The sequence below is a fragment of the Diospyros lotus genome, chromosome 10 (genome assembly GCF_014633365.1).
Source record: "Diospyros lotus cultivar Yz01 chromosome 10, ASM1463336v1, whole genome shotgun sequence".
Lineage (NCBI taxonomy): Eukaryota > Viridiplantae > Streptophyta > Magnoliopsida > Ericales > Ebenaceae > Diospyros > Diospyros lotus.
Genome location: NC_068347.1, coordinates 23973717 through 23988377, shown reverse-complemented (window position 1 = coordinate 23988377; position 14661 = coordinate 23973717). Strand labels below are relative to the sequence as shown.

Genomic DNA, 14661 nt, shown 5'->3' with positions numbered 1-14661 from the left:
TTATAATGCCCAACTTCTTGACAATTGTAGCAAATAGGAAGCGATTTCCTGCTATCATTTCCTTGCTTTTCATTAAGCTCTTTAAAGTCTTTTCTAGGAGAATTACATCTTCATCATTTTCACTAGAAGACTCACTTTCACTACTAGTTGAAAATTTAGTTTTTAAAGCTATATTCTTTATCTTATTTATGGGTTCTTTCATTTGATTAAGAACTAACTCATGGGTTAAGAGATTCCCAATGAGCTCTTCCATTTTCAAGACTCCAAGATCTTTGGCTTGAGTGATAGCGGTAACCATAGGTTGCCAATCTATGCTAAATGACCTAAGTATTTTCTTTACTTGATCACTTTCGGGGATAACCTTGCCAAGCATCTTTAGAGAGTTAACTAATTTTTGAAATCTAGCATTCATATCACTAATGGTCTCATTGGCTAACAATTTGAACCCTTCATATTGGGACATCAAAAGATTTATTCTAGTATCCTTAACTTATCGGTCCCTTCATACATAACTTCTAATTTTTTCCATATTTCATGAGATGTGGAGCATGAAGAGATTTGTTCATACTCACTAGGAAATATAGAACAAAACAATATATATTTGACTCTATGGTCCATTTTAAGATTATTTGTATCTTCTTCACTCCAATCTTTTTCTTCTTCCTTAGATAATGTAAAACCATCCCTAACAAGTTTCCATAAAAGATAACTAATTGAAAAAATGTAGGATTCCATCCTCATTTTCCAATAGCTATAATTGGTTCCATCAAAGAATGGGGGACGGGAGGGAGAAGTTCCCTCAACAATACCATTAGATACATATAAGGCCATTTTAAGATCTTATCCTAAGATTTGAGATTGATGATCACAAATATTGTAGGACCCACTCTGATACCAATTGTTGGTCCCTTGACACACACAATGGCCACTCAAGAGGGGGGGAATTGAGTAATTAAAAACTTATTGAATCGATTCTTTCCTTTTTAAAACTCTTGAGATTTTCTTATACACAAAATACACTTGTTATAAATATATATGTTGTTTGGAAATGATAGCAATATAAATACACAAACAATCACAATATAAACACAAGATATATAGTGGTTCGGTGTATCCAACACCTACTCCACTCTCTCAATGTCAAACCGACACTTGAGGTTCCACTAAAATCACCACTAGGTTTTCACACAAGAGCACCTAGCAAACTTGTACACCCCGAGGTTTCCCCTTAGCTCACCCCGAAAACTAATACAACACAATAATACACCTAGATTACTTGGGCTCTAGGATGCCACTCACAATCCACAATCTAATATAAATAAATCAATCATATGTCCAACACACTTGGACTACAATGGATATCAATATAAGAACAATATACAAGACAAAATGAAATTATACAAGTTACCAATAAGAAGAAAACTTATTCTTTGCCTTGAGGCTCCAATGGATAGATCTTTAAAGTTCCTTGGGCCTTGGATTGCTTTGATTGAGTGCTTGAGAGCTTGGGTGTACTTTAGGAAGATAGGAAATGGTAGAGCATTAGCCTTCTCCAGATTTCTCCTCTTGATATTTATATTGGAGCTCCCAAAACAACCTGCAACGGCTCCAAAAATTCAACCGTTGGAGTCTGGCAGTCGACTGCTCTAACCGATAGTCGACTCCGCAACACCCATAGTCAACTCTTGCTGCCGACAGTCGACTCTCGCTCAACCCACAGTCGACTTTCTCACAGACAGTCGACTCTCATTGGCCTACAGTCGACTCGACAGTCGACTGGACAAAACCCACTCTCGACTACCTCGACTCTGCATAAACAATGCTCGGTTATGTCGATTGATGCACATCCACAATCGACTACCATTTTGACTTACAGTCGACTGTCTTTCACTCGGAGTCAACTCTCAGTCCAGATTTCAGAAAAATAAGATTTGCTTTGATAATACAATACATAGCATAAATTCATTACAAGATATTTACTTAACAAGTATCAAGAATCCATTAGGGGTTTTAAACATACTAAAAATAGTTTTACTAAAATTATATTTTGTTAAACATCAAAATACACAATAAGTTGATTGGAAAAACTTGGCTCAATAGTAACCTTGTGTTTTTAAAATGGCATCGACCCCCTTGAAGTTTAATTATAACACAATGCATCACCCTTTATTGTTAATCAATAGTAGTTAATTTTGTAAAAAAATTCAAAATTCTTTCATTTTTCTCAATCACTCTAAAATTAAAATGAACAAAAAAAATTGATAAAAAATTATAGAATAAGAACATTATTGACAGTCAATGATGCCTATTGCCAACCATCGAAGAGGGGAAGAGAGAAAATCTGTTAAACCTAAACAAATATAGGTTTGAACAACTCAAATTTGTTGGGTTTGCCCCCGTTGATTGTTCATGAGAAAGTAATAAAGAATAAAAGGTAGAAAATTGAATTTGTCGATTCTAAACAAATATGGGTTTTTAATTAGGTTCATTGAAAACCTTATTTAAAAAGAAACAAATAAGAGAAAGAAAGAAAAAGTAACAAACGTATCTTTGTTGTCTTCTCCAACCAATGATGATTATGTGGCGATAATCACTAGGTGTAGGTCGATCATATATTTTTTGTTCTTTTTATCTTTCTTTCCATTTTTTATTTCTTGTCTCTTGTTTTCAACTGGTGTTATTGTCTATGTGACCTGATGGCTAAAACCCCATTACGATTCGATAAGGTGTCAACCATAAGCGATGGACTTCGACTGTCATTGAATTAGAAAGAAAAGGAGAGATAAGAGGGATAAATAATAGTAGAAGAAAAGAGAAAAAGAACGAGACTGGAATAGATTTACAACTTTCCAATAACGATGACGACAACATCGTTGTTAAAGAGATGAATAATTTTAGCAGTTGGTGAAGACACTAGTATTTTTAATCAAACATATCAAAATAACTAAATTTTATGATTATTTCAAAAAATACCACTAACTTTTAGATTATTTATGAAATTACCACCAAAATAAACATAAATTATGTCTATGAATAATTGCACTTATTGAAATTGTCTTAAATTTGTGCTAAACTTTATTAATATTAGTTATTTTGAGAGATTCAAATATTTTGGTTAACTTTGATAGTTAAACCAATTTTTTGAAGAGAAATTTATTCTTAGTACCCTTAAAATTTAAGATAGTTGTACGAAGTATCCTTAACGTTTACAAAAATACAACAAATACCCGTACAATTTAATGCTATATTGTAATTTTTCTAATTGTTAATTAATCCCAATTAAACATAAAAAAATAACCCAAATAGTGTTGTAATCTAAAGGTCTTTTCTTTTTCTTCCATCTCTTATTTTCATTCTATCTGATTTCTCAACTATAGTACATGTTTGCTTAACACAAGACAAACATCCCTACAAAATCGAAGAAACAAAACCAAAAATAGAAGACAAAGAACATAAACACCAACTCATGCATACAAAGAGGCAACAACAATTATGTGTTCAAACCCGTAAATAGGTCATACTTACAATAGAGGTTTCAACCCTTAGTTAATCTACTAAGAATGAAGAACAAAAGAGATTACAAACCAATTATAGAGAAAGAAACCAAAACATACTTATAGCATCAAGAAGATAAGAAAACAGAGTACACATGCTCCAAATATCCCGAGCAAACCTAGCACTCTCGATCTTCTTTAATCTCTCACACACAACCAAACGATTTCCCAGAGGATGTATGAATTGATTTAGGGTTTTTGATTCTTAGCCTTTTTCTCGCCATGTATCTCACAAATAATGATGATCCTCCTTCCTTTCTGTTATATATATGAGGGTTAAGGCATGTGACCCACTTACACAATCAATGGCTAGAAATAAAATACCCAAATGATCTTGCCACATGGCAGTCATCCAGTCAATGACCTAAAATACATATATACAATTTACAAATCAATTTATTTGAATCAACACTTAATAAATTCTACCTTGATTCAAGATTGGTTGATTTTGGATTTGACTAGGAACCCTTGCACAGTCTTTTAACTACGTAGGGAGCACAATGAGTAAAGATAATACTTGCTCAAACTTGGACACAGGGATATACTTGGTCAACATATTTGTTGGATTCACTTCAGTGGAAATTTTCTCCATCTTAACCTGTTCCTTTGATATGATATCTCTCACAAAGTGTAACCGAACATCTATGTGCTTAGTTATTTCATGAAAAACACTATTCTTACTCAAATGTATCACACTTTGAGAGTCACAATAGACTCTTAGTATAGACTTCACCATTCCTAATTCTTAAGTAATCCCTTGTAACCACACAACTTCCTTAATGGCTTCGATTAAGGCCATATATTTAGTCTCAGTAAAGGAGAGAGTTATAATGTGCTGGGAAATTGACTTTCAACTCACTAGATTTCCTCTAAGGGTAAAAGCATAACTAGATATAGATCTCATTTTAACAAGATCAATAAACATAATCAAAATCATAATATCCTAGTATGCAGCTTCCATTTTCTTTATTTGTTCTATATAATAGCTTAATATTCACTGAGCCTTTTAGATATCTTAATAGCACTCCAATGTTCTTTGGAAGGCTTATTCATGAATTTGCTAACTAAGCTTACTCCGTAAGCTATATCTAGTCGTGTTCCAATCATGGCATATTTCAAACCCTTGCGATGTATGATCAATAATATCATCATATACATATGTGAAATTCATCATATCAATACATATGAATGCCCTATACATGATGTATAACATAACAAGGCAGGTCAACATGATAAAACTATTTACATAAACCGAGTTTAAGGTCAAACCACTTACCTTAATTTTGCTTTTCGGGATTTCTCGAAGAACATGCTAACCTAAAAAATCGTACAAATCGCCAAATCCTATAACCAAATTTTATCTTGATCAATAAATATCCAAGAAAATCAATATTTTTGATTTTGCTAAATTTTTCCCTAATTTCCATCATTTATTCTAATTTTCTCTCATTTTCTTCTCAAAAATTCCAAAATAATTATCTACTATAATATTTTCTCAAATTTTCCTTCATAAAAAATCCTAAAATATTTTTCTGAAAATAATAAAAAAATTTCAAAAATATTTAACCTGGCACGTGCCCCTACGTGCTGATCCACGCACCTGAAGAATTGACTGATGCGTGTCTTTCACACGCTGGTCGTCTTCAACCTCCTACCAGTCACTGATGATGCTCTGATCTCGGATTTTCTTGCACCACTTTGAAGCCCATTTCAGGTCGACAGCTTTTCTCAAAATTCCAGTCAAGCTCAAAACCCCTCGAAACCTACACGAAACCTCACAACATTTTCTAGAATCGATTCTTTCAACCCAAGGAACAAAAACCCTCTATCAAGAACTCTCGATTCACTTTCTAACACGAGTACTTCAAAATTTAATCTTTGATGAAATCGGTCGCCTCGAAACCCCTATTTATACTCGATTTTGGAGCCTAAACGAGCCATACCTAGTCTAATCTAAGCCTTAAATGCTTGACACGACCTTACCTAACCTCAAATTGTGATGATTTATCACGAAAATCCTTCCCCAAAAATTCGACAACCCGCAACCATGCTTCGTTGTACCCTGTCCAATCCCAGCTATACTCGACCACTTCTCAACTCATACTCGATCCCAATCAACCCACTATGCTGTGGGGCCTATTCTCGTGCCCTCAAGTGACCCTAAAGACATTGGTCGGAGGCTAGGCGATGATAGCAGTGATGGCTGGTAGTGGCCATGGATGTTTTTGAAATTTTACACGTTGGCCCCCATAATTTTCTATTTCTCTTTTAGGCCTTTCCATGTAGTCCCTTGAGTTCTTGAAAATTCCACAATGACCCTTAGAATTTCCTCTTTCACATTTTATTCTTTGAGTTTCATTTTACCACTTTTCGGGTAAAATTAAAAAATTACACTTAGGTCATAAACTTATGCAAAATTGCATTTGATCGTGAATTCCTTAATTTTATCTCGAACCCACCTAAGGATTGTTTCTTATGCAAAACTTAATTCTTCTCAGGGTTCCGTTACTTTTTCGAAAGTCCCTTACAATGATTTGATTATTTAAGATCTTTAAACCGTCTCCTAATTTATTCTTAACATTACAAAATACGCAATATTTCACAAAAATAATGATATATTCATTTATTTTGACTCGGGATATTACACCAACTACCCTAATTTGAATAGGATTGAGCTAGTTCGATTTTAATTGAGTGGTCCTATATTCGAATTAGATCTTAATTTGTTTGGTTCTGAGTTTATAAAAACCCAATTCAACTGGTGAATTCATATTGTTTAATGGTATTTTAGTTTTATTAATAGTGTCAATTTTATTTTCAATTAAAAAACCCTTATATAGTTATAAACACTCAAATTAAACCTTAAATTTAGGTTAAATCTATATTTTTGCCATTATACTTTCATATGATCACTCGAACTTTTCATTGTTTCTATTACACTCCTGAAATTACATTTTGAAGTTAATTTCTAAAGGTCGCAAATTGGCATTGAATATGGAGTTCTTGCTTGAACTCTTCTTCAGCAATTAGCGATAGGATTGCTGTTTAATGTGATCATTACCTTGCCTGTGTTGTAGTTTATTTCATACTAATGTTTTTGTTCAACCCATGTTGTAGTGGTTTGTCTAATGTTCTTGAACAATCAATCAAAGTTGCCATTGCTGGTGCCTGGTGGAAGGGCCAGTCTTGGAGGTGCATGTGAACTGAGGCTTGGCTGTTTCACACATGATACAACTGCTTGGTCCATGTGGTTTATTTTTTTGCAGATTTACATCCATAATTCCAATATGTATAGGCACCAATCAATGCAAAACTTTTTTTACTTGGCAAAAAATAAAACCCATTTTAGATAATTTTATAATACAGGAATTAATGAAATAATTTAAGTATTTAATCACAATATTGTTAAATTTTCAACTAGGGTTAAACATCCTCTTGGTAACAAATAACAATGGTAAAGTCGTTCTTTTGTGTTTGAGCAATAATTGGTTTGAGGTGTGAAAACGACGACAACCTGGTTGCAAGTGGGGGGGGTGGCGTATGAAAACAACTTTTTCCCTACTATCTATACTGAGTCGTCTTTACATTAGGGACACCTTTTAGGATAAAATATGAAAAAAAAAATTAACTTAAAAAGGGCCTCTTACGGGAATTGGGGGATCAGAGGATTGAAGTCTAAAATTAGAAGATCATTTTTTAACCACAGATTATACGGCTGCAGGGTCCCACAAGACCATTGCTCCATGTTTAGATTCCTCATTAGGGATAACTACAACCCCTATCGATGGTTTGTCATGATATTTACTTTCCATTAAACATATTGTTAATCTAATTAAATCACTTTTAACTTAAACAGAGATCTAAATAAGGTCTGAGTTCTATATAGAGAAAGATTCTGCTAAAATAGCCAACAAACTTCCCAACTATAGAAAAAAAGTGTTGGCAGCAAAGTCGTAATTAAAAAAAAAAAAAAAATCAGTTAAAGGGTTTAAGTATTTAAACTGTTCCTCATAGTTGACTTGATCATACCTAAAACCCCTCAAAAACACTTTCTCTACCATTGGGAAGTGCATTAACTATTCATGTGAATTTTCCTCCACGAAGATTTAGGCCCAAGGTAGCATCTCTGTCAAATTAAAAATGGATTTCTATAGATTAACAATAAGTTTACTAGAAATGAATAATATGACAAACCTCAAGTAGGTTTCTGTAATTATCCCTTCCTATTATTTACACAGGGATGTTTATATGTACTTGGATTCTCGCAACCCATGAATCATCATTGAAGCAGCAGAGTTCTCGGCATCTTTAACTCTTGTTTTCTCTTCCCCTTCCACAAATAGCAGGCAGTTTGGAGTTTCAACTTGAACTGAACAAGCGAATTTCTTCTCGTGAGCAGGACCAACCTCACTCTGGATTCTGTAAGCAAAAGCAAAGTAATAATTCAGCACCAGCTCATTACATGCCAGGGGATTCTTACACAAAGGCAGAACATTAACCCATTAGGTCTAATTGAATAGTGAAATAGCTGGATGGATGGTGAATAATTAGATCCAGTAAGATGACGCATTAGAATCTTAAACCTCTAAGCGTGCATAATAAGAAATTTTGTTTCAGTTACCACTTTCCAAATTCCATGCGAGAACACTAGATCTGGGGAGCAAGCAATCTTTAAGCACATACTGATTCTACATGGTAAATGTGAAGATAACTACATGAAACTAAAGACTTCTTGTGCCAAACTATTAGCCTATTCATATCTGAAAGCTAGAGGATGATTAGAATTCTGAATTAGTTTAGATTTCTAGGAGATGCCAAATTATCCCTCAAAGTGGTACGCAGCATTCTATTGCAACTTCACAGGAATTATATTATGCTAGCACATTTCCCTCCCTCTCTCTCTCTCTCTCTCTCCAGTTAACCATATCTAAAGATCGCATGGTTCTTCTGCATTTTTAAAACCTAACTAAATAATCCCAAAGAACATGGTCAAATTCTACTTGGCAGAACATAGAGTTACTTAAGCTGTTGGCATCATGATATAGCATTGGAGGCAAAGTTGAAGACAAGGGCAGGAGAGTTGGCAGATCTTCAAAGAATTCTATTTGCTCAAATAAAATTGCTCCGTTAAGTGAATCATCCAAAACCATCTCAATCCTTCACCTTGTTTAATTGCTTTGCTCTAACTGAAGCAGCATCAGTGAACATTCAAATGGCCAACATCTTAGCACAGGTTCAAACAGTTGCCCATGTCCAATAAATATGCCTCCAGTATCTTCTTATCCTGATAGATAAGAGATCAAATAATCTTAAAGCCATCTAACGAAATGTCCACCGTAGTCCCCAGCATCTTCTTATCCTGATAGACAAGAGATCAAATGACCTTAAAGCCATCTGATGAAATGTTCACCATAGTCCTTCTAAGTGTTCATATTTTCACTCCAAAAGCATGCCTCCAGCTCATCTATTTCGCACGTCATGAAATTGCACAAAACAAGAATATGAGGAGCTAAACAAAGCATGGCAAAGAAAAAGGTGTAACGTAAGCATGTATGTGAATCCAGCACCATAAAACATTAACTTTAATTCATCGGTGGCCCGTTTAGAGAGTAATCATCCTTCATTCCCCCTGAGGAGAATTACCAAAAACCAGGACAGAAGAAAACAGAGCCTCAAACCAATATGTGCATCTATGTTTCAGGCACTGCTGGCTGAGTAATTTATGTTATATCCAATGAAGAAACAGAATAACACTGAAGCTAAATGAAGATGAAAATTTAAAAACTCATTTGTTCTCCTTACTGTTTTCAAACGGTTTTCAGCTTTTCAAAATAGTGAAAATGTATTTACTTTCATATTTTTGAAAATGCATATTCTCTTTGCTGTTTTCAGACCGTTTTTAGTTTTCCAAAATAGTGAAAACATGTTTACTTACATATTTTCAAAAACGAATTTTCGAAAACAAGAAAAAAATTTATAAAAAAAACTCAAAATAACAAAACGTCGTTTTGGCTATTTTCATTATAAACATGCTCAAAATTTTCAAAGCGTGAAAAACGCCACAGAGAAAAAGAACACGTTTTTAGCAATTTCATGACAGACACTCAAAACACAAAACTAAAAATGAACTCAAAACTGAAAATTGAAACACGAAGAGAACAACCCCTCAAATTTTGAACCATAACAACCTGTTTTAATAGCTAAAATTTTACTTGGTTAATCCTAAATCAAGTTCTTCAGTCCAAGCCAAAACCAAGACGGGAAATCCACTTCTACTCAGCATGTCAACGTATTGCTCAAGTAATCAACATACAGATCTATGGTTCTGTTGACACCATTTATCAATACAAACCGAGTTTAATTATGTCAGCTTTAGCATTTTCAAGTAAAACAAGTTGCATAGTTACTAGAAAAAATAGATACCTACTTTAGCAAGAAAATTGAGCTAGTCAACTACACAATATAATGTGTGCAACCATAATAGCCTGACTTAAAACAGCTACTGCCATAACATGATGATATTCCATTGCACAAGCTTATTAATCATTGTGATGTTGTTAACAGATCCTTCTGAGGTTTTGTTTGATGAAATACATTCTAAACTTCCAACAGAACAAGTCCTAAATTGTTTGGGCACCAAGCAGGACACCTTTTATGCTTTCAGATAAACATTAGCTGTAAAACGAACTTACCATGCAGACAATAAATCTAGGAGGAGCCATACTCAAACTTATTTAATGGATAAAAGCAACCCAATAACAAAATAGTGTACTAAATGTCTTAGTTTAAATGCAGAAGAACCTGAATTTTACTTCATATAGGTCTCTTAAATTAGATGCAGAATGAAATCAACATATCAACCTATAATTCCACTTGGTGGAGCTGGCTATATGGATTCTAGCTTGCCAATCATCTCTATCTTGGCCATTATGCATAAAAACTTAAAAAAAAAAAAAAATCATCTCATACATTTCATGTTCTTAGAATCAATTCTTCTATCTGGCTCATTATGCTTTATAATAAATTACTAAAATAGGCAGATGATGAATTCCATTACGAGGACCAGCGCGACTTTGTTATCCAGAAAGAGAGCAAAGGGACTTCAACCTCTGAATCAAGGTTGGCAGCCTAAGCACACTTGGATAACAAAGTCAGTGATCTATAGTTAGATTGGTAATATCTCTATTATGGCAACAAAACCCCTCCAAAACTTTTTCAATTATTGTGTATGTCTTCATTCTTCAACCATGTAACAGTCTTCTACAGATATATAAATATATTTACATATAATAGAAAAATGCAGCCCTAGAAAAATATACCAGTATTCAAAGTCCAAATTTAAACCACATAAAGATATGTCAAGAAGTTTAGATTGGTGAAAACAAATTCCTACCTGTAACTTGGTTTTGGCCATTTTTTTTTCCCACAGAGCTCATGCAGTTTTTGCTTTGCTGCATTGATCTCAAATGTCCCATTGATGCTGTTGTAAATATCATCACCCGTTTTGTCATTAGTTTTCGAGTGAGATAATTTGTCTAAAGCAGCCTTTGCAGCATGAAGCTTTGCATTTTCCTTCTGGTCAGACGAACCTGAGGCAATCAATTTCCCATCCACGTAAACACTTGCAATATCTTTCTCCCCTTTCCTCAAATGCTTGATATCAACCTGCTTTCCATTTTTTTGGCACAACTCAAAAAGCATAGTCACTGGCTGTGGTTGTTTCTGGAGGACTTCGAGTGTAACAATAGGCTCCAGTAGATCTCTAATTACCTAGAATATGATTATGAACAAGGAAATACAGAAAAGCCAGAAAGCACAAGTAAAAACCATATGACCTGCCAACGTATTTGTATAAATTAAGAAAGTAGAATCTCCATATCCATACAAAATCAGCCAAATTTATGCTGGGCAGAGAAGATTCTAAATTTATTGCAAGTTCTATTATTATTATTTTATATCTTTTGTTATGGGGAAATCCTAACCTATTCCAATTCAATTCAACTTTCAATTACCAAAATCCATTTTTTAACACACTTGGAGAAATAATTGTTCATAAGTTACAAAATGACGTACCACCCAAAGAGCTTGCAAATCAAACTGGCAATCAACATAAACAGCTGCAGCCACAGACTCAACAATGTCGGCCAGAATTTTTGGGGCCTTCATTGTCCCACCATACACCACGGACTCATCCTCTTCCTTTACCGCCAACACAAAATCTCTCACCTAAAAACCAATAACCAATTGTTTTTCATAAATTCAAAATCATTTACAGCTTCATGGGACTATAGATACACGTACTTGAAAGAGTTCGTTTACCAAACACATGCAACATAAAAGCTTTTTCCTACCGTCATGCTTGGAAAAGATAATTTATAAACTTGGATGTGCTTACAGAAGTTAATTCTTAGAGACTACCATACCATGCAACAACTACTATAATATCTTGTTTTTTCGGGTAATCGACTAAATATAATATCAATATAAATGACAGTTCATATATCTGTTACAAATAATGTCACAGGGACATTGAACATAATCAGCTATTAAAAATGTTCCACAATTAAGAGTAAATAATCAAATGATCCCTCCAATTTGCTCAAACTTTCAGTATTAACCTTAAACTTTTAATTTTCCCATTCAACCGGTCTATTGATATTATGAATATAGTGCCACCGATCCTAACTTGTTAGGATTAGGTGTTATGATTATAAGAAAATAGGGGAACAAAGAAAATCAACAATCTTGGCAAAAAACAAAAGAAAAAGCCTTAAGGAAACCATGCAAAAATATATATATTTTTTGAAATAGGGATGGCAATGGGCGACCGCTAAACCTGCTCCATCTAGAGCGAGGTGGGTTTGGAAGAGAAATCTTTGTCGTATGTGGGCTTTTCTGAGTGTTTTATTATTAAGCATAGCCATGATTTTGTCGATTGGTCAGTCTATTTAGCAAATAAATAGCAGTTCAATATATCAATATGTATGGTCTTGGATTTTCCCCAATGGGATGGGTATAGATGAGAGGGGGAAAAAAAGGGAAAAAATCTCCGTTCGGTGATGGGTATGGGGTTCTCCAACTTGCCCCCAACCTGCACAATAGTTTTAAATAATTTTCATTTATCCTATACACATAATTTCGGTTTTCTATCTAGATATAGGATTTTTGTCTAATAGAACAAAATATTTTTAATAATTAAATCTTGTCCTTATTGTCGATTTTTTACCCATCATACTTTATCTATCACATTTTATTTTAAAATTTTTATTTTCATTTTGGGATCTTCAAAATTTTTATCTGTCTTTTTTTTCCTCCTTTCAATTTTAAAATTTTCATATTATTTTGAAATGTGGGACATTAATATGGTAGGAGAAGACAGTCTTATTCATTACATATCAATCACAGCTGAATACAACCAATTGAAACATCAAATTATGTCAAATACAGATCAAATGAAGCCAACAATCAGTGGGAAAACATCACGCATAGTTCACGAGTTGAACCCAAACCCTAAGGGTTCCAGGACTTTTGCATTGCCACTAAGCCAAGGTGTCATTAAGCTAAAAAGGCACAGGTAAGAATACAAAGTAGGGATAAATTTTACCTTGAAATTTTTCTATAAGTTGATCGGATAATGGAATTAATGCCGGTCACCAATAAGGATGGGGATGGAGATTAAGTAAATTACCCTATGATAATTGAGACGAGTGGGGAGGAAAAATGGGATGCAGGAATGGGGAAAAAGATACCCGATCCAACCCCATCCCCTTCGACATTCCTATACTGAAACTGATAGCCTGAAATACAACTGGTCTAGATTTAAAAAACAAATAAATAAACAAGAACTCACAACAATTATGCTTTTGAAACAGGACTGAGATCCACCAAGAAAGCTCTGTATCTACTACCTTATCGTAGAGAGAGACGGCATTGTGGCGGACGTATCGGTAGAGGCCGTGTCGGACGGCGACGCGAGCGAGCCTCTCGGTGCTGATGTTGGCGGCGCGAAGGAGAGAGAGCTGGCCGGGGTCGAGGTCCGGATACGCCAGGAACACATAGTTAGAGACGGCCAGCCCCAAGGCGGCGTCGCCGACGAACTCCAGCCGCTCGTACGACTCTGACTCGGCGTACGAACTGTGAGTCAGCGCGTCCTCCAACAGCTTCTTGTTCTTGAAACTGTAGTCCAGAAGCTTCTCCACCGCCCTGACCGAGTCCGCCATATCCGTCACACGGTCCATGCCGCCGGCGCCGGCAAACAGCACGATCTCGTAGCCTCCCGATTGGGGCATGATTTCGAGAGAGAGAGAGAGACAGAGACAGAGACAGAGACAGAGGGAGAGAGTTTGAAAACTCAGAGAAAGAGAGGCGATGGCAGAACAGCTTCAGAGTTCAGACCAGAGAGGGAAGAATTGCAGTCAAGACGACGCTTAATTGAAAGTCTTTTCTTCGAGAAATAATAAAAATAATAATAATTAATTTGTTTATTTATAAACAAAAAGTAATAATAATTTCCCCAAATCTACTCGTTTTGTTTGTCCCAATTTTAATTGACTTTTTTAAATAATGCTTTTTTATTTATCATTTAACAAATAATAATAATAAATTACAAATGAATCTATCTATTTTCGGAAACAAAATAAAATTTAGCTCAGTTCCATCATTTTTCTTTACACTCACTCACACATTCACTGATTTAATTACAGCTATTTATTTATTTATAGTCCCTACACGTGGCATTCTACTGTATTATTATTATAATAATAATAATTTAATGATGGGGGTATTATTGCAATTCCATATAATATTAAAGTGTATATATTTTCTGCTATCCAAGCAGCAAGCTTCTTCTGCCATTTAAAGAAAAAATTCCAAGAAAAGAAAACTCGCACAAGCCAACCTCGTGCATGACTGACAAGTGTAATTTCGCATAACTAGTAGCCATATAGTGTGGACTGGAGCTGCTCTGCTTCGGGCTTTCACGCTAACTCCAAGCGAGTTGTGTTTAGATTCAGTTATTATGCTAACTCCACCTTTAATATTAATTATTACAGTATAATATTTTTTTTTATTTTTAAGGAATTATAATATTTTTAAAAAATTATAAAAA

At 34.6% G+C, this 14661-nt stretch overlaps 1 protein-coding gene across 2 annotated transcripts; it reads right to left on the bottom strand.

Annotated features, from left to right (window-relative positions):
- Positions 1-7603: 7603 nt before the first annotated feature.
- On the bottom strand, positions 7604-13961 carry LOC127810825 (ribonuclease 3-like protein 2). Of its 2 annotated transcripts, XR_008025593.1 has the most exons (5): positions 13463-13961; positions 11628-11780; positions 10948-11324; positions 8718-9018; positions 7827-7973 (listed from the first exon to the last, which is right to left on the bottom strand). XR_008025593.1 is itself a non-coding variant. In XM_052350387.1 (4 exons), the coding sequence occupies exons 1-4, from the start codon at positions 13841-13843 to the stop codon at positions 7799-7801; spliced, it is 1086 nt and encodes a 361-aa protein (XP_052206347.1). In that variant the 5' UTR covers positions 13844-13961; the 3' UTR covers positions 7604-7798. The 2 variants fall into 2 exon arrangements, 1 of the variants encoding a protein (XP_052206347.1); XM_052350387.1 differs by lacking the exon at positions 8718-9018 and having other exon boundaries at positions 7604-7973.
- Between the last annotated feature and the right edge of the window lie 700 nt (positions 13962-14661).